Here is a 21,637-nt window from a genome sequence, read left to right as displayed (position 1 = left end):
TATTTTGAAGCTCTGTTATTAATACATTCGTATATGTTTTCCTGGTGAACTGACCTTTGAATCTTTGTGAGATGTCTGTCATTATTTGTGGTGTTTTTTGCCTTGATACCTACTTTATTTGAAATTAATATAGACATGCCAGCTTTCTTTCCTTTTCTTTTCTTTTTTTTTTTTTTGGGCATTCCACCTTTTTTTTTTTTAATTAATTAAAAAATTCCAGTTTTTTTTTTTTTTTTTTTTTTTTTTTTTTTTTTTGGACATGCCAGCTTTCTTATGCTTATGGTTTTCAACCTATCTATGTCTTATGTCTTATATTTAAAGTTTGTCCCTTTTAGACAACATATATTTGAGTCTTGAATTTTTATCCTAATAATCTCTGCCTTTTAACTGGAGTGTTCAGTCTATTGGCATTTAAGGTAATTATTGGTATAGTTGAATTTAGGTCTAGCATTTTATTGTTTGTTTTTTGTTCGTCGTACCTGTTTTTTGTTCTTGCATTCTTCCCTTCTCTTGAGTTTATTGAATCCTTTTTCAAATTTCATTTTAATTTTTCTGTAGACCTTTTAACTGTTCTTTGTGGTGCTTTATTTCTCAGAGCTTGTTCTGATGTCACAATATATACATCCTTAACTTTTCCCATTAAAGCGAGTATTTTACTCTTTAATGTAAAACATAAGAGCTTGTAATCACATAGGTCTCTTCTCTCTTTAACTCTATAGCTATCATGTAAATATATGTACATAGATAAAAAAGCCCTATAATACAGTTTTTAACTTTTCCTTTTAACAGTCTTATTTGTATTGTGAAAGTGAAGAGGGAAAAATCATCTTTTATATTTATTCAGCTGTTTACCATATCTGCAGTTCTTTTTTTCCTGAAGATTCATCTTTCCATTTGATGGTGTCATTTTCTGCCACCTGAAAAATTTCCTTTAGCTCAGGGCTCATCAGTCTGTAATAGCTCATGAGGCAAATCTGGCCCACCACTGGTTTTTATAAGTAAAGCTTTGTTGGAACACTGTTATGCTTATTTCTTTTTGTTTTTTTATTTTGTATGCCTGCTTTTGCACTGTAATGGCAGAGTTGAATAGCTGTGATAGAGACCTCAACACCTAAAATATTTACTATTTGGCTCTTAGAAAGTTTGCCCACCCCACATGCTTTAGCATGTCTTCTACCACAGGTCTGCTGGTGACCAGTTATCTTAATTTCATTATCTAAAAATTGTTTACCTTTATTTTTTAAAAAATTGACATATAATTGACATATAACATTTTATTAGTTTCAGGTGTGCAACATAATGATTTGATATTTGTATATATTGTGAAATGATCGCCACAATAAGTCTCATTAATAATTAACATCCATCACCACACATAGTTTCAATTTTTTTTCTTGTGATGAGAACTTTTAAGATCTACTTTCTGTCACCTTTCAGGAATACTTGTGGTATTATTAACTATAGTCATCATCATGCTGTATATTATATCCCCAGACTTACTTACTTTATTTTATCTTTTTACAGATTTTATTTATTTATTTGACAGAGATAGAGAACACACGCAGAAGCAGGGGGAGTGGCAGGCAGAGGGAGAGGGAGAAGGAGGCTCTCCCCCGAGCAGAGAGCCCAACGTGGGGTAGATGCCCAACTGACTAAGCCACCCAGGCGTTCCAGGACTTACTTATTTTATAACTGGAAATTTGTACCTTTTAATGCCCTTCACTTAGTTTGCTTCCCCTCCCCCCCACTGCATCTGGCAACCACCAATCTGTTTTCTATATCTTTGAGTTTGGGGTTTTTAAATTTTAGTTTTTTTTAAGCTTCTACATATAAGTGCGATCATACAGTGTTTGTCTTTCTCTGACATTTCACTTAGCATAATGCCCTGAAAGTTTATCCATGTTGTCACAAATGGCAGTATTTTCTTTTTTTTAATGGCTGGATAATATTCCATTGTGTATAAATACTCATATACCCCCATTTTCTTTATCCAGTCATCGTTCGATGGACAGTTAGATTATTCCCATACTTTGGCTATTGTGAATAATGTTATAATAAACATGGGAATGCAGATAATCTCTTTATACTCTGTTTTCATTTTCTTTGGATAAATACCTAGAAGTGGAATGGCTGGAGCATATGGTAGCTCTATTTTTAATGTTTTGAGGAACCTTCATAGTGTTTTCCAGAGTGGCTGTACCAGTTTGCATTCTCAACAGTGCACAACTGTGCACTTTTCTCCATAACCTTGACAACACCTGTTATCTTTTGTTTTTTGATAATAGCCATCCTAACATATGTGGGGTAATATTGTAGTTTTGATTTGTATTTCTCAGATGACAGGATATTAATGTTAAATGATATTCTTATGTACCTGTTGGTCATTTGTATGTCTTCTTTGAAAAAATGTTCAGATACTCTGCCCATTTTTAAATCATTTTGTTGTTGCTGTTATTGAGTTGTATGAATTCTTCATATATTAACCCCTTGTCAGATACATGCTTTGCAAATATTTTCTCCCATCCCATAGGATACCTTTTCATTTTGTTTATTGTTGTTGTTGTTTTTTTCCTGTGCAGAAGCTTTTAAATGTAGTGGATCTAGGAGACTGTGTAGAAGCTTTTTAGTTTGATGTTGCCCCACTTGTTGATTTTTGCTTTTGTTGCCTGTGCTTTGGTGTCATATATAAAAGATCATTGCCAAGACCAAGGTCAGGGAGCTTTTCCCTATGTTTTCTTTTAGGAATTTGACAGCTTCAAATCTTATGGTTAAGTCTTTAATCCATTTTGAGCTAATTTTTGTGTGTAGTGTAAGATAGGGCTCCAATTTCATTTTTTTGCATGTGGTTATCCTGTTTTCCTAACACTGTTGAAAAGACTATGCTTTCCACATTGAGTATTCTTGGCTCCCTTGTCAAATATTAGTTGACTGTATATGTGGGGTTTTTCATTAGGTTCTCTATTCTGTTCACTTAGTCTGTGTGTCTATTTTATGCCACTGCCACACTGTTTTGATTAATATAGCTTTGTAGTTTAGTTAAATCAGGAAGTGTCATGCCTCCAGCTTTTTTGTTCTTTCTCAAGACTGCTTTGGCTGTTCAGGGTCCTTCATGGTGTCACACAAATTTTAGGATTGTTTTTTCTACTCCTGTGAAAAATGCCATTGGAATTTTGGTGTAGGGATTGATCTCACTGATTTCCATATGCTAAGTTAAATCTCTTTCTGTGTTTAGTGTAATTATTAGAAATATAATTTGCTTACAAAAATAAATTTAAAAATTTCATATTTTGGTATAGTTGACTTGGAATTGTTATTATAGGATTTTTTTTGGTGTGGTTGAGGGTAGGCATTTGACAGGTCTTACCATCTTGGTGAAAGTAGCTTTCTTGAGAGCTTGTTTTTGTCCCTAAGCCTGAGTATGGTCTTTGCTTAGAAATACTGGTCAATTCAATGAAGGGTTTATTTGTATAAATACAGTTGTACAATGTAGGGGTAAGAGTGCTGACCCCCTGTGCTGTTGAAAAATCCATGCATAACTTTGGACTCCCCCAAAACTTAGCTATGAATAGCCTCCTGTTTACTGGAAGCCTTACCGATAAAATAAATGTGGAGTAATACATATTTTGTATGTTATATGTATTATATATTCTTACAGTTAAGTAAGCTAGAAAGAAGAAAATGTTAAGGAAATCATAAGGAAGAGAAAATACATTTCCAGTACTATACTGTAATTATTGAAAACATCCTCATATAAGTGGACCTGCACAGGACAAACCCGTGTTGTTGAGGGTCAAGTGTGTTTAGAATTCCTTTGCTCTTTTCATTAAGTACTCTTATAAATAGAAAAATCACAGAAGAAAACTAGGGTATTTTCCAGGATGTCACAAAACTTTTCTGATAATTGTTCAAGCAAGAGAGTTTTTTTTTTTTATTACTGCCCTTTGTGCCTTTTAGGTTGATTGGAAGGGAGAAAAGGATGACTGACTGAGAACCTCTTGTAGAGATACTTTAAGAAACACTCTTAGTATCCTAGGTACTCTAGGTGGCTAATGAACAAACGGAGAGTTCACTGGGAACTCTCAGGAGCTCAGGAGCAGGACTGTGAGAAAGGCTTTGATGGATTTAATTGTAAACATGTTCAGTGTTTTGAGGCTTGTCCGGGTAGTTTAAAATGTTTGGTTAAGCCAGGAAGTAAACAAGGAATCAGAAGTACGCTTCTGTTATGGGACAGGTGTGCAGGAAAGAAGTAAGGGTCTGTGATTTGGTCATTGTATAAAGGAGATAGTTAACTTGAGAACAGAGGAGGAGGAAAGAGGGTGCAAGAGAAAGTTCAGGGATCTGAGAATATCACGTATAAGAAATTACACAGTTTGTTCATGTCTTTTTCTAACTCAGAACTTTTTAGAAAAATCAACTGAAAGAGAAACTCGCCAGGAATATGCTCTGGCTATGATTCAATGCAAAGTTCTGAAACAGTTGGAGAACTTGGAACAGCAGAAGTACGATGATGAAGATATCAGTGAAGATATAAAATTTCTTTTGGAAAAACTTGGTGAGAGTGTCCAAGATCTTAGGTATGTAATTTTTTAAAATTCTCACAGGCTGGATATATTGGGCCTTGTTTGACTTTCCTAGTATTTTAAGAAAGTCTAAATTTGTTACTAACCATAAACTCAAAAGATTTCACTAAAACATTATGTTTTCTGTTAAGAATTAGGGGATATGGGGGAAAAAAAACCACAACAGAACTGGCTCATCATTATGGCAACAGTTGGTTATAGCTGTGTGTTATCTGTTCTCTCTTGGGGAGATTCCCACCATTCTCTTACCCGAAATCTGACTGGTTGTACTCCCACAGGATGTTGGTGTCATCCTAGAACCTCTTAAGAATCTCTCCCTAGTTTAGAATCTTTTTAAGCAGTACTGGTTGTTAATTTGTGGAGGAGGTTTGGCCATAAATGGAAAGAGTATATTTTTTTCCTGCTTTTGTGAAGTTCCTATTGGTATAATTTATTTTTTATTTTTTAGAGAGAGACAGGGCACACAGTGGGGGTGTGTGTGTGGGGGGGTGTGGGGGTGGATGGGTGGGAGGGGCAGATGGAGAGGGAGAGAAAGAACCTCAAGCAGGCTCCATGCCCAGTGCAAGCCCAATGTGGCGCTTGATCTCATGACCCTGAGATCATGAACTGAGTGGAAATCAAGAGTTGGATGCCTAACCAACTGAGCCACCCAGGTGCCCCTGTTCATTTTTTATATTAAAAATGATGCAAATGATGTACAATGCAGTAAGAAAAAAAAGAAACCTTACGTAGTTCAGAAGGTATTTCATGCTTCTTCCACATAGTTGTCCCCAACCTCATTTCCTGTGTTTGCTTCCAAAAAAACCTAGCCCTGCTCCTCCAGCATGTGTGTGCATATGCACACACACATCAACACACACACAAATGGGGTTCTGTGTATTCTTCTGGACCTTGTTCTATTTCATAATATATTGGTGGTCTTTCCTATAAACCTATGTATTCTTAGATTTCAAACTATTGATACATCTTTAGAGGAGAATTACTATCTAGAAGTAGGTCTTTCTGTGTAGGCAGTTTGGGTTTGGGAGCCAGGCTGAGCCCAGTTTGAATTGTTTGGCTACTTTCTCCACGTGTGGCTGTGACAAGCGTCTTGATTTTTTAAAGTCTCAGTCTTCTTTTTGATAAAATAGCAATAACAATTCTAGCCTTGTAGGATTTGTTGTGAGTTTTCAAGTGTCCAGCAAATGCCTTCAGTGTGTAGTATGTGTTTCAGAAATGTAAATTTACCAGATTATTCAATGCAGCTCATAATCCCAAGGCCCAAATGCTTTTATGGAGAGAGATGTATCACTCACATCAGTGGTTTGTAATGGAGTTTTGTGGAGGGAGGAAAATGATTTTTGTCTTTCTATAATTTTAAATATGAATAGGTTGATTGTAATAAAGTAGTCCAGTCAGCAGTAGACTTGCAGTTTTTCTGTTTTATAAGTTCATTTTAAAAGAATTTATTATCAGTTCTCCTGTAATAATGATTTAAGATCTCTTTTAAAAATAAATAAGATTAGTGATACTTAGCTTTCTAAATTATTTAATCCATGTTAGCCAATTATTATTACTTATTGATTTTTCATGTTGAATTTGGTAATTTGAAAAATACTACTGCTATTTACATTAAAGCTAATAGGGTGATGGGAGCAGGTGAAAGAACTTTGTCTCTGTTTTTGCTGTTATAGGTTTAGAATATTAATGTTAAATGATAATAGCTTACTTCTTACACAGACTGGCCTTCCATTAAAGTAAATTACTTCTTTATTCAGCAGGACACTCTGTTCAACTTAACCAGCAAAATCCTGGTTATTCTGAATTACTAATTAGTATTGAAATGGCTAATTCTTTTTTAAGTTTTCACTTGAAAGGATGTCCAAGCATGTCCTGTCACTGTGTTTGTCCATTGGATAACAACATTAAACATTTTTTATATTATGAAACTTTGAATAATTGTTACTTGATACATAGTGAATGATTTTTGAATTAAATTGCATTGCTGTTTGCTAAATGCAAAGAGGTGTTTTTGTTTTCAATTAATCTGTAATTTGTTAATTTAGTGAATTACCTCTGCAGTATATGTAATCACATTATGCAATATTATATCCATGTGTGTATTTTTATTTGCCTAATGTAGTATAGTGGTTTATGATATAGCATTAGAATATGCTATTTTATTTTATATTTAGGTAACATACTTTTATATAAGTTTACATTAATGTATTTAGCAGGCTGGCAAATACAGTATTTTAAGTGGCATGGTGGAAACTACTAGATTATCAGATATTTTGCTGGTATATGTTTATTTACTAGGATAAAGATTTGAAAGCAGATACTCCTTTTAATATCTCATAATGAGCATTCAAATTGACAGGAGTATTGGACATTAGGACCTTGAATAAATTTCACATGATTTATTAAAAAAAAAGATTATTTAAGCTGTTTAAACTTTGTTTAGTGGTAGTTTGTTAATGTACAAAGGTTTGTCAGTCTTTGCGGTTAAATTATCAGTAAAGATTTTGTTTTTTATTCTACTGAGGTATAATTGACAAGGTAAAAATGTTTTATATTGCTTAATTTTTGAGTAACTCTTAAATTCTCCTAAACTTTGAATTCTTTAAAAATTTTTATAGCTCATTTGATGAATACAGTTCAGAACTTAAATCTGGGAGATTGGAGTGGAGTCCTGTGCACAAATCTGAGAAATTTTGGAGAGAAAATGCTGTGAGGTTAAATGAGAAGAATTATGAGCTCTTAAAGTAAGTTTTAAATTCTAGTTTACTAATCCCTGTTGTTCCACATTCTTGCCAACATGTTTCTGTTACTCTTTAAAAAATTTTAGCCATTTCATGATTTTAATTTGTATTTTCTTGCTTCCTTATGTGGTTGGATACCTTGTCATCTTCTTATTGGTTATTTGGATATATGTTTTTCCAGAATCGCCTGTTGAAGCATTTAAAAAAATTTGTTAGGGGCACCTGGGTGGCTCAGTAGGTTAAGCGTCTGCCTTCCGCTCAGGACATGATCCAAGCATCCTGGGATCCAGCTGCATCTGCGTCTGGCTTCCTGCTCAGTGGGGAGCCCGCTTCTCTCTCTCCCATTTGTTCTTTCTCTCTCTCTCTCTCTCTCAAACAAATAAAGTCTTAAATTTTTTTTAAAAAAGATTTTATTTATTTATTTCTTTGAAAGAGAGAGAGTGAGACAGTGAGGGAGAGAGTGCTCTTACGGGGGTGGGGGTGAGAAGAGCACAGAGGGGTAGGGGGAGTGAGGGGAAAGAATCTTAAGCCCACTCCACACTGAGCTTGGAGCCTGATGCAGGGTTCAATCTCGAGACCCTGAGATCATGACCTGAGTCAAAACCAAGAGTCAGATACTTAACCGACCGAGCCACCCAGGCACCCCTAGGGCCTTTCAAAATAAGCATTGCCTCCCCTGGAATGAAAGAAAAACTTGAAAAAAAAAATTCTTTTACTGTCATTTTAACAAGGTATCAGAAGGAGGAGAAGAGGTGTATATATACACCTGCACAGTGAGCAGTTTTAAGCAGACCTGTCTCTGTTGTTTATACCTATTTTCCATGTATTACCATAAAGAATACATTATGTTTATTTAAACATTTGGCAGGCCAAAGTGAGTGGTTGATAGATGTTGGCCGGACTGATGGAGAATATATAGGGAATCTTTTCAGCATTGTTGTGCTACTCTGAGCTTTTAACAACAACATAATGAGCTTGAATGATGCCTTTTAAATCTAGTTTTTGGAAAACTTGAATATAACAGGGGAGTTTTTTTTTTTTTAACAAATTACTACTAAAGCATTACATGTTATTTTTATTATGATACACTTAAAGAGCCTTTTGAAGTGCATGTTCTGTTTTCTGTCATTAGGTTTTAAAATTTTATGGTTCCTTCAAATTACTCTTTACCTTCTTATGAGCTTTTGTGATTTTTCTAAATAACCAGAAGCAATGACATGTAGCACTTCAGTTTTAGAGAAATTTGAAGTCATTGTTCTTAGTTTCCATTCTTTTTTTAAGATTTTATTTATTTATTTATTTTACAGAAAGAAAGAGTGAGTGCATATATGTGAGCAGGGTGGGGGGAGGAGCACAAGAGGGACAAGTGACTCCATGTTGAGTGCGGAGCCTGATGTGGAGCTCGATCTCATGACTGTCAGATCATGACCTGAGCTGAAATCAAGTCAGACACTTAACTGACTGAGCCACCCAGGTGCCCCCTTAGTTTCCATTCTTATAAGTTATCTGTATGGGGATGATTGGCAAGGAGGGGCATGCTAGTACTGCCCTTCAAACTAGCTGATAAAATAGATACGGAAGAAGTCTTTATTCTGTTATTAAAAAAACAGTAAATACTAGCCTTCTTTTTATCTGAGGAGAACTGTACTTACATCATGCTCTGACCTGTTTTTCCAGGTAATTCCAAACTTAGCAAGTATACAATGTAAGTTCATTTTTCCTTTATCAACTTTAGTATGATAGTATACAGAAAGTACTTTGCAATCTTGTATGTTATAATTTTGAAATAAGTATGTATTTTTTTTTCTTATTTAACTTTTGTTTTAATGGGTCTCAAAATTCTGTGACAGATTTTTGGTCAAGTTGTTTCCATTAAAAAGTACTGATTTTAAAAACTAATAACTTAAAACTGCCCCCCTCACACACAAATGATCCACAAAACATTCTCCTTTCCTTCTGAAGGTTTTACGATGTATTGTTATCATTAACCAGTCTTTTACTATTAAACTTAAGTGGCCAGTTGACACAAACAGTTCTGAGTATTTTGAATAAGGAAATATTCTGAAATATAAGAAACCACGCAGATGATAATTTAAGAGAAAAGCAAAAGCTGAGGGAGCAAACAAGTTTTTAAAACAGGAAAAACATTGTGAGAGAGAACAAGAGCAAATTAGTGGCGTGATCAGTCAGAATAATAATATAAATTCTATTTTGGATTTGAATAGATACTTTCCAAGATTACATTTCTAGTAAATGTCAGAGTCAGATTTCACATTTGGTCTAACTCCAAAGCTGTGATGTGTTGCTGTCTTGATCCCATTGGAGTGTCTGACAGAATCTCAGCTTGTGGTTAATGTGGTTTTAGAGATTTGGCTTTTGATTGATGAATCTATTGTTGACTTAACAACTATATTCAAAGATGAGTTGGAGGGAGCTCTTCTTTGCTTACCACAGAATCTCTTTTTTTGAACCTATTCTTTTGAAAATTTTCATTGATGACTTGAATATAGAAATGGAAAGCATGCTCAGTTTACAGATAATAATACAAAAATATTTTCATTGTTGATGAACATATTCAGTGGGCTAAATGGCCCGAAGGGATGGCCATTAAAATCATTTCTGTATTTTCTAGATTTGATTAGAAACTCTCTGTAATTCCTTCACCATTTTTTTGAGTCTAAGACTATATTTTTTCAAATGTTAATGGAGAACTTGTTAAAATGCATATTCTAGCTCAGTAGGTCCAGGGTTGGGTCTGTGATTCAGCGCTGATACCAATGCTGCAGGTTTGCAGAGCATATTTTGAGTCTCAAGGATCTCAGCCATATGGAGAATGGCTCAGGTCACTGAATGTGGTTTAAGGCAGGCATTGGCAAACTTTTTCTGTAAAGGTCCAGAAAGTAAACAGTGGAGGCTTTGTGAGCCATTCGGTCTCTGTCATAATTACTGAACTCGGTACTATAGTGCTAAGGCAACTGTGGACAGTGTGTAAACTAACAAGTGTGATTGTGTTCCAATAAAACTTTATGTACAAAAACAGGAAGTTGCTGGGTTTGGACTTCAGCTGTAATTTGCTGGCTTCTGGTTTCAGGTATTCAGAACAAATATTCTGTTCTGCTTTTAAGGAAACTTATGTCAATATTTTCTTATTTCCTAAAATGATATTGTAATAAAATTTCAAAATAATAAAAATAACATCAAAGTACTTTAATCTTTTGAAATTATTAAAATGTTTCAGTTGAATCAAACATAATTTTAGAATACTTTGCAAGTTGGTTTTTTAAAAAGAGCAAGTTTGAAATTAAAAAAATAAATGTATGGGAGATTGAATATATGTCTTGCTTTTTCTTTGTGGATCTTCATTGCTTGAGTTGAATGAATTGCCATCATGCTGCAGTTGTGCTTAGCGTGGACTAGAGTCAACAGGTATTGATTCAAATCTGTTTCAACATTTGTTGTGTCTGTAGGCAGATGATGTAACTTCTCTGGGTCTTATTTCCTCATTTATGGGTTCTTGTTGTGAGGTATATATTTACACCAAGTTTGGAACCTTTATGTGTATACTAAATCCTCATCTTTTCAATTATTTGGAAGTGCAGATATCTCAGTTAGTCTGGGAGATAAAAGGCATGTAATAACTTCCTAATGAAGTAAATTCCCTGATTGACAGTTAGGTTTTTTATTAGTGTTTCCTGTTGTTTATATAGAGTTAGATATTTGACATGCTGAGATGATGATAGAAAAAGGTAGGCAGAGAAATGTTGAGCCACACTCTTAGGAGATGTTACCAAATAAATGGGATACAGAAACTAAAGTACACAAGCTTCATAGACTTGCACAGATTTTGAACAAAGTAGAGTTTTATTTATTTTTAGTATTTTAAATATTTAAGTATTTGTTTTAATGCAAATGATATGAGCAAAGATCATTGTGATTCAAGTTGTTTTCCAGTATAGATCTTAAGAAATAAGATTTGTATTTTGTAATTGAACAGTTTGTATGCAAAAAGACAATTAAATGGTTTCAAAAATTTTTTTATGTTAAATATTTTAAATTTAAATTTTAAACTTTAAATTCGCAATTCTATAGTTTGGCTTTTGTGGACATTGGGGTGCAGGTACCCCTTTGGATCAATACATTTGTATCTTTGGGGTAAATACCTAGTAGTGCAATGGCTGGGTCATAGGGTAGCTCTATTTTTAACTTCTTAAAGAACCTCCATATTGTTTTCCAGAGTGGCTGTGCCAGCTTGCATTCCCAGTTCCCTCCACATCCTCAATAACACTTGTTTCCTGACTTGTCAATTTTAGCCATTCTGACTGAGTGAGGTGGTATCTCATTTTGGGTTTTGATTTGTATTTCTCTGATGCCAAGCGATATCCATCCACAGATGAATGAATGGATAAAGAAGATGTCATGTATGTGTACACACACACACACACACACACACACACACACACACACACACACAATGGAATATTACTCAGCCATCAGAAAGGATGAATACTTAACCATTTATATCAATGTGGATGGAACTGGAGGGTATTATGCTGAGCAAAATAAGTCAATGAGAGAAAGAATGGTTTCTTTCACTCATATGGTTTCACTCATACATGGAATATAAGAAACATTACAGAGGATCATAGGGGAAGGGAGGGAAAACTGAATGGGAAGTCATCAGAGAGGGAGACAAACCATGAGAGACTTTTAACTATAGGAAACAAACTGAGAGTTGCTGGAGGGGAGGGGAGGTGGGGTAATTGGGTGATGGGCATTAAGGAAGGCATGTGATGTGATGAGCCCTGGGTGTTATGTGCAACTGATGAATTATTGAACACTACATGCAAAACTAATGATGTACTTTATGTTGACTAATTGAATTTAAATAAACAAATAAAATTAGCAATTCTAAGGGATACCTCTTGAGTATCTTAGTAAAATTAAGTAACTTAAAAAAAATGTGTGTGCTGAATTTTTGAATTCTAAGTTATATCGAATAGCCTGGGCCAAGCATTCAAGTACCCTTGAAGGCATACAGAAGTAAAGTGAAAAGGTTTCTTCACTGCTGTTCTCTCTCAAAGTCTTCCTGAGTGGTAACTAGTGTTAGGTGATATATTCTCCAGTGTTCTTTCATTCCTAGACATACCTGTACCTTCATTCCTAGACATACCCGTACCTACATCTTTATATAGAGTTATTTATACATGTCCCATCTGAATATGTTAGTCTGTGACTTGTCTTTTTCACTTATTATGGCTTGCGGTCTGTTAAAATGACTTAGTTTTATTATTTTTTAAAATCTGAATTCTTTTTTTTTTTTTTTTTTGTATTGGGACACTTTGTTTCACTGAGCCTCTGGTGTTACCTCTCTGTAAAATAGGAAGAACCAATAATCCTAGTTGTAGGGGTTCGATAAAATGGTGAATGTGAAACTGCTTTGTACACGACGTAGTTGGTGTTACAGAGGACAAAGCAGGTGCCACCAGCATGGAAGAAGAAATGGAGGGAAAAGCCTAACTCTTGCACGTGGGCTCCACCCTCTAACCTTTTGTCTTAGTCATTTTTTAAGTTAGTGTACATAGATATTCTTGTGGAAATGTGAAGATATTTCTGTAGGTTAGATTCTTAGAAGTAGGATTGCTGGATCAAAGGATCTGTGCATTTTAAATTCCATTAGGAGCTGTCACATTGTTTTTCCCAATTGGCGGCATCACCATTTTGTACTTAAATTGTGTATTCATTTTTTCCAGCAAGTGTTTATTGAGCATCTGTTGTATAGTCAGTACTGTTCTAGGTGTTGCAGACACAATGGCAAATGAAACTAAGTTCTTATTGTCATTAAGCTTACATTGTATTGGGAGAGACAGACTAAACAGTCAAGAAACCACATAATACTGTGGCTGGTGGTGATGAGTCATGTGAAAAAAAATGAATCAGGAAATGGGCATAGAAAATGGTGAGGGGGGAGGGTATTATCTGGGGATCAGAGGCTCTTAAGCAAGAGGTGATATTTGAGCTGAGAACTGAAAAGATATTCTCTCAGTATTCTGCTGGTTCAATTAGCTAATTCTGTAAGGTTTTCATGTATCTGTGTCTAAGCGAGTGGCTATGCTGGCATATTGGAAAGCAGGTTTTTTTTTTTTAATATGTTAGTCTTCTGCCTGGCCATTAAAATAATTACTCATTCTGATTGGTTATCCCAGTTATGTTCTGTTTGTGGAATGAGTTTTCTTTCTGTTTCTCTGCCCTTAAGCAGTTTAAATAACACAGGAATGATCTGTTCCTTGAGTGATCTCCCTTCACACTCATGCCGAAGGCACTCTCTCCCAGGGGATTGGATTTTAGGTAGTGTAGTCCCCCCTTTTCCTTCACTCCTGAGGACAAATGCGTCACTGGGTGAGATGAGCCCTCTCCCTGGAGGTCCTTGAGGAGGCAGAAATCTGTGGTCAAGCCCCAGCTCCCAGCAGAGGGGAGCCTTCTCTGCATCTGGTTGGCTCCTGTTCTCAGAAGCACTGTCTGGCTCCTGCAGGTGGTTTCACTCGGCCTGTGTGGTTGCCGTGGAGAAAGGACAGTAGGGAGGCAGGATTGTGAATTTGGGTACCCATCTTCTCAGAAACAGATCTATAAAGAACTTCTCAAACTCAACACCCAAAAAACAAATAATCAAGTCAAAAAATGGGCAGATGACATGAACAGACACTTCTCCAAAGAAGACATACAAATGGCTAACAGACACATGAAAAAATGTTCATCGTTAGCCATCAGGGAAATTCAAATCAAAACCACATTGAGATACCACCTTACACCAGTTAGAATGGCAAAAATGGACAAGGCAAGAAACAACAAATGTTGGAGAGGAAGTGGAGAAAGGGGAACCTTCTTACACTGTTGGTGGGGATGCAAGTTGGTACAGCGACTTTGGAAAACAGTGTGGAGGTGCCTCAAAAAATTAAAAATAGAGCTACCTTATGACCCAGCAATTGCACTCCTGGGTATTTACCCCAAAGACACAGATGTAGTGAAAAGAAGGGCCATATGTACCCCAATGTTCATAGCAGCAATGTTCGCACTAGCCAAACTGTGGAAAGAGCCGGGATGCCCTTCAACGGATGAATGGATAAAGAAGATGTGGTCCATATATACAATGGAATATTACTCAGCCATCACAAAGGATGAATACCCAACTTTTACATCAACATGGATGGGACTGGAGGAGATTATGCTAAGTGAAATAAGTCAAGCAGAGAAAGTCAATTATAATATGGTTTCACCTATTTGTGGAACATAAGGAATAGCATGGAGGACATTAGGAGAAGGAAGGGAAAAATGAAGGGGGGAAATGGGAGGGAGAGATGGACCATGAGAGACTATGGACTCTGAGAAACAAACTGAGGGTTCTAGAGGGGAGGGGTGTGGGGGGATGGGTTAGCCTGGTGATGGGTATTAAAGAGGGCAGGTTCTGCATGGAGCCCTGGATGTTATGTACAAACAATGAATCATGGAACACGACATCAAAAACTAATGATGTATGGTGACTAACATAATAAAATAAAGTAAAAAATAAAAGAAACATTCACTTGCTGTTTTGCATTGTTTTACTTGTGAAGTTTAGGTTCAAGTTCTTCCTGAGACTTGGAGTGGTGGAGGGAGAAGGTGGTGGGGAATGTGTGTGCTCAGGGCTCATGGTCCATCTTGATCACAGCTTAAAGTAACTTCTTTTTAATACTGACAAAAGGCTTACAAATGATTAATCTTCAAAATATAATTGGCAAGGATTCATTGGTAATTGTATATTAAAATAATATTAACTCCCACCCTAGCTGTCTTTTTTGAGAGAGCAGAAAAGGGAGTTACTGTTATTTTGGGAATTGTGTGTGGCATACATTATGAATCTGAAAATAACCTGGTATATATATGTAAAGATTTAAAAACTGCTAATTCATATGTAATATATTATGTGTAATAGTAATATCTATAGAAAATATATTTGTAAATGTCTATTTTCAGGAGATACCTGCAAATACACTGTGCTCTGTTGTGCCTTGTAGAACAACTAGAAATCAATCTCTCTTTGGATTAAATTTATTTCAGAATTTTGACAAAACTTCTGGAGGTGTCAGATGATCCACAAGTCTTAGCTGTTGCTGCTCATGATGTTGGAGAATATGTGCGGCATTATCCACGAGGCAAACGGTAAGGGAAAAGTAGTTTAGCAGAGGAACTAATGGAGTAAGTGAAATCAAGATGCCCATAATATTGGGAATTATGATAAACCTAATTAAAATGGGCAATATAAAAGTATCAGTACAACTATAATACTATTGTGTAGTGGCCAGCAGAGACCACATTAGAAATTTCACGTTCAGGATTTTCTTTGGTGTGTATGATTTTAATTCAGTAGCCATTTTCTGAGTGCTGGTTATTTATTGACTACTAGTAGTTACAGAGACGATGAAACATTATTATTTTTAATTTTTTAAAAAGACTTTATTTGAGAGAGAGAGAAATTGAGTACAAGTTGGTGGGGGGCGGGGCAGAGGGAGAGGGAGAAGCAGGCTCCCTGCTTGAGACCATGATCCCTGGAGACCACAACCTGAGCCGAAGGCAGACACCCAACCAACTGAGCCACCCAGGTGCCCCTGTTGTTATTATTTTTTAAAGATTTACTTATTAATTTCAGAGAGAAAGAGAGCAAGTGCACATGTGCTCACGGGGGGCGGGAAGGGGCGGAGAGAGAGGGAGAGAGAGAATCTTAGATTCTCTTCTTAGATTCACAGTATTGAAGAAAATATAATACCTGTAAGGAAAAGTTATAGTAGATGTGTAGTAATAGAATTATGTATTTCAGAGTATTGAAAAGAGAGGAATTCCTTGTGGGATGAGACAGATAAGACTTTACAGACATGGTGATGCTAGCCACATAATTTAAAATCATTTAGGTACATTAACAATGAAAAATTAGGCTTTTTTTGGGAAAAATAAGAAATCAGGGTACCAATATTATATCAAGGGAGAAAACATTAAATGGTATAAGAGGGCTGTTTTCTGTTATTTGGAAAAGCAGAAATCCATAGTGCCTTGGTGTGAATTGTTGCTATTTCACTTGCTAGTTGGTTTTCTAATCTATAAAATTGGGACAATAGTCATATTTCTTTCTCATGAAGCTGATGTGAGGATTAAATGAATTAACCTAATACAATGATTAGAGTAGTGCCAGGAGGTACATAGCAAGTACTCAGTAAGTATTAGCTACTTTGACGAACACAAAATATCCACATTAGTAATAATAAAAGTTATATATAAGGAAGACATGACAGTACTTATCGTAAAATATCTTACTTATCATAAAATAGTGTCAAGTAAGCCCAGAACCTCTTAGAATATGAGCAAAAATTGGCAGAGCCACAGAAGTAATTGCATACTTTAACATTCCACAATTACTTCATAACTTCCTTCTCTTCTTATAGTGTATAAATATTTAAACATTATAAAACATTATGTCAGTGACTGGATGGAGATGCATCTCTTCAAGCAGTTTATCTTTTCTCTCCAAGTGTCTATGGACTATATTATTTTTGATCTTCACCTTGTTTGTTCTAGATCTGATTTATTTATAGTAACTCAGACTGCTTTGTATTGGTGGACCTTGGTAAACTTCACTTCCAAAATTATGACAGTTTCATCTGGATCAGGATTTGCCAGGGCTGTGGGATATCGCATGGATCACATACTGAGTTGTCAGGATTGACACTGCTATATGGAGTAGGCTTGGGGTGGGTAAGGGGCAGCCTACCTTTGGTCTCAGAGATGAGAAGAGGTTGTCATGTCCCTTTGGAGAGTTTCTCTTGCACTTCTTTGGGTGAGAATAATGAGCGTGAACATCCCTGAACTCCATATGATGGGTAAATATGGAAAATGCATCTCTTCTGGAGGGTAAATGAGAGAACATTAGGCAAATGCCGTATGGGAAACTACTCAGGATATTGGTACCTACTTCAGAAGAAACAGAAAATTCTTGAGTGTAGCTACTGAATCACTCAGTGTTTGAACTGCAGGATGTTTTCATTCTGACCCAGCAAACCTTCGTTACTGGTCTCACATAGAACTTTATTCTGGGTGTACTTCAGAAGCAGATGGCACAGATACAGCAGGTACATAAGTCTGTGTGTGCAAGCTCTCTATTGCATTTTTTAGTTCTGTCATTGTATTCTTCAGCTCCAAGATTTCTGTTTGGTTCTATTTATTTCTCTTTCTTGTCATTTTGTTCATGTGTTGTGTTTCTAATTTTGTTCACTTGTCTATCTGTGTTCTCTTTCATTTCCTTAAGTTTCTGTAAAGGATCAATTTTGATCCTTTGTTAGGAAAATTTAGATATATATTTTTATGGGATTGGTTCCTGGAGCTTTATTAATTTTCCTTTGGTAGTGTTATATTTACCTGATTCTTTGGGGTCTGTGTAACCTTGCATCGATGTCTGTGCATTTGAAGAAGTAAATACCTTTTCCAGTCTTTAAGGCCACTTTCAGCAGATAATGACCTCTTTTCTGTCGCCTGGGCTAATGGATGACATTACCTCTGGAATTACATTCATTCTGGGTTGGAGTGGGTTATGCATGGTTATGAGTCTGTAGTGGTGTCCGTGGTTGGCAGGTTTGTTACTGGGGTCTTAGGTAGGCATGTTTCCTGTCTGGTCTTCAGATGGCTGGGACTGCCTCCAGTACCTTGTTCAGTAGGGTGGTGCTGGGACAAGGGTGCGTATCAGGCTCCACAGTTGTGTCCTTAGTCAGCTGTCCCCTTACCAGGTGTATGGATGGGTGTAGCTCCTATCAGGTCCCAGGGAGGACTGCTGCCTGGTCACTGATGGATCCCTGGGTGGGCAGGATAGGCCCTGGGCCATGGCTGAGAGGAGCTGGAACCAAGTTCCAGGGCTGTTGCAGGTATCCCGGCCACAACTGATGTCTGCATATTTGGAGGCACAGATGGGTATTTGTGCCACAGGTCCCTGGGTGGGTAGGACTGCTCCCTGACTTTGGTGGAGGCACTGAAGCTGAGTATAGGATCGTTTCAAGATCTCCTGAGGCACAGATGTGAGTGTCACCCACCAAATCCCTATGTTGGAGGACTGCTTGTGACTACAGCTTGGGAGGGAATTGAACCAAATATAGGACCCTTTCAGGATCTCTGGGTTGCAGATGGGAGTGTCTCCCACTGGTTTTCTGGGCCAGCAGTACTGCTCATAGACTGGCTGGGAAGGGATGGAGCTGTGTATAGGGCCATTTCTAGCATTTCTGGGAGTATTGTCAGAGCGTCTCCTGTTGGGTCCCTGAAGCTGGTTGGCCTGCTGGCAGGCCTTCTGTGATGGAGCTAGAGCCACACATAGGACCCTTCAGAATGTATAAGAGTGCAGCCAGAAGTCTCCTGCTGGGTCTCTGTGCCAGCAAGAATGTTTGGGGACTGGCCAGAATGAGCTGGATACCAGTTTCAGGGCCCTTTCAGAATCTACAGTTTGACAGCATTTGTCAGGCTTACCTCCTGGGTAAGGGTGGGACTCCCAGACCTCAGCAGAGAGAGGCTGGAGCCTGTTCAAGGGCTATTTCAGGGTCCACACAACTGGGACCGAGGTCTGTGTGTCTTTTAGCTGTTGGATGGTAGGTGTGACTCCTCCAAGGTCCCTTGGCTTATTTTGGTGGCAGAACCAAAACCAATGGGATGGTAGCAGAATTCTCAGCATTCTAGAGCTGTTTCCGGGTCCGTAGCCAGGACCGCAGTCAGTAAATCAGCTGCCTGGGTGTGATTCTACCTTCTCAAAATGTCTTTCCTCAGTTGGAGAGTGCACCAGGGTTTCACAGTCCCCTACCTGGATCTCAAAGTTCACAGGAAGGCACTTTTCCATGGATGGATACTAAATTATTGCTGTTGAAGAGGGCAGATACGTGTGAAGGATGTCTTATTCAGCCATCTTGCAAGCATCACTCCCATAGCCCATCTCTGCAAGTTTTATAGCAGTGCTTTTGCCGTTCTTGTCAACTGACCCTTCTAGACCAAAGGTCTGGATACATTTAGTCAATGACTATAAAATAGGTGAAGTTATAGCTGCCGGACTGGGACACACTAATTTTGTAGCAGTGGAAGGGTTACAACTTTAGCGCCTACAAAGACAAAAATAGAGACACAAGGGAGGGAGAATATTAATGATCTTTGTTTTTCAGTGAATTGTCCCTATAGCTTTCTTCATGAAGGAAAACACAGAGATCTCTCAACTGTTGGACACTTTATGTTTAATTGACTGCTGTCATCTACCTCCAGAGAGTGCTGCCACAATTTGATGGCCATTCCCTTTAACCTATTGAAAAGTCTATTGGAAACAGAAGGGATAACAATAGCTTTTGCACCTCCCAAGCAAAATACCTGTCAATACGTCTTTATGTCTGCCCCACCCTCCATCGTGGAGCCTCTCTTAGACATTCCATGGGGCAAATATCACCTATCTGATACTATAGACAAATAGGTCCTTCTTTCCTAAAACCGGGACTAGACTCAGGTATTTGACTTGAACTGAGACCCCTAAGGTTCACCATCCATCTGGGAAGCCACACTGAGGGCACCGTCAACTTGTCTGCCCTCCCCCCTGCCCCACCACCACCACTGATGAAGATCTCATTTGGGTGGCCCAGCAGTTGTGAACGCTTTCTTCCCAGAGGCCAATGAATATCCTTGGTATTGTACTTCCTGTATGAAGGCCAGGCACGAACTTACTTCCCTCCCCAAACCATAGTAGCTTACACATTAGGAGTAGTCATAAGAAGCCTCTGAGTATTTAAGGAAGCACTACCAGTAGATCATATAGTCCTCAGGTGAACTTGGAGATCTCTATGAAAGGAATTGCTTTGCTGATTCAGTGGCGTTCCCAGAAAGAAGTGATCAGTGATACTACCTTAACACTGGAAGACATTCAAGTTAACCTCAGCTCACTGGCCAGCATTTGTTATAGATGACAGAATTGCTCTAGACTTCCTTCCTGGGCCAGGGAAGAATCTCTGCATTCTTAATGTATCCATCTGTACTTGGATTAATGCCAAGTGTAAAGGTCACTACAGAAACTGAAAGGGAAAGCCCTTGAATTTTAAGTAGACCCTGGTGCTTTATGGCATTTTTTCAGCTGGTTAGATCCAGGACCTTGGGGCACATGGATAAGATCATGGTGCTTTATTGCTATGGATTTGATTCCAGCCTGCATCTGCCAGATTAATCACAGTGACCAGTGGAGTGATACATTCATAGATAAACTTGCCAGAAAGCAAAATAATGTAGAAATGAAGGTTTTATATGTGGGGAGATATCTCTCAGCTTTCTGTCCTTCCACATTGAATGCCCTTTTCAAATAGATGTCTTCCTGGGAGCAAAGGGCAGGATGCTTACTGTCCATTAGGAGAGATTTGGGTTCCTTAAGTTCCGGATTCCTTTTTTTCACACTGTGGGTGCAGGGCTCATTGAACTCTCTTCATGTTTTCCTCTGGAAATTGTGGCTTGGGGAACCAGTACAAAGTTATAATATTCTTGCTATTGCAATTACCTTGACAAACTATCATTTGTCTTTGATCCAGGAGTCTCAGTGTCTTCTACAGGCATCCATGAAACTGTGGCAGCTTTACTTGCTAGCTTTCAAGTGGGATAAAAGCTAAGACCTTTTGTAGTTCTTGACACTTTGATATAAGAACTAACATTTATACCATTTAAAAATAGCCTATTTTATTATGAAAAATTGAAGATCTTTAGAAAAGACAAAGACAGATTTTGCTTTTATATAAATATAGCTAATAACCAAGGTCCCTAGCCCATCTAAGATGTGTTTAACATGAAAAACAGATAGATGATAGGTGAATCCTTCATAGTTACATAATGGCTTATTTATAGTACTTTTGGAAAGGGAAAAAGCAAATCTAGACAAAATATCCTCATTCTAGAATCATAAAAGAATCATTTTCCTAGGAGTGTTTGAAACTTAATAAATAGATTGTTGGTGGGTTTGCAGACCCACAATTTGAAATAAATATTAATAAAATTAATCAATACTCAAATTTAATTATAGCTTAAAGTACTGATAACTCTTTCATGTCAGTTATCGGAATTATTTTGTTCGTGATCTTTTACCAAGGTATCAAGAACAGGATGCTTGAGTCATGCATAAGTCAAGTTCTCTATTCACTGTCTTTTTTTTATTTTTTATTGCTACTAGATTTAAAAAAATGGTAGCTCACTACAATAAGTTGGCAGGAATGGCTACAATAGTTTAAAACCTCTTGTAGATAGTTCTGG

At 37.2% G+C, this 21,637-nt stretch overlaps 1 protein-coding gene across 3 annotated transcripts in view; it reads left to right on the top strand.

Annotated features, from left to right (window-relative positions):
* ATP6V1H (ATPase H+ transporting V1 subunit H) overlaps positions 1-21,637 on the top strand; it is a 125,450-nt gene that overhangs the window by 62,659 nt on the left and 41,154 nt on the right. For all 3 annotated transcript variants that reach the window (XM_073892769.1, XM_025870598.2, XM_025870597.2), the window contains 3 exons: positions 4,396-4,574; positions 7,199-7,324; positions 15,413-15,514. In XM_073892769.1, the coding sequence (XP_073748870.1) occupies positions 4,396-4,574; positions 7,199-7,324; positions 15,413-15,514 (407 nt within the window). The remainder of the gene's footprint in view (positions 1-4,395; positions 4,575-7,198; positions 7,325-15,412; positions 15,515-21,637) is intronic.

This window comes from Callorhinus ursinus, unplaced genomic scaffold (genome assembly GCF_003265705.2).
Source record: "Callorhinus ursinus isolate GAN/ISIS: 27379988/994484 unplaced genomic scaffold, GSC_fseal_2.0 scaffold5, whole genome shotgun sequence".
Classification (NCBI taxonomy): domain Eukaryota; kingdom Metazoa; phylum Chordata; class Mammalia; order Carnivora; family Otariidae; genus Callorhinus; species Callorhinus ursinus.
Note: the sequence above shows the minus strand (reverse complement) of the source record. Positions and strands in the feature narration are given on the sequence as shown.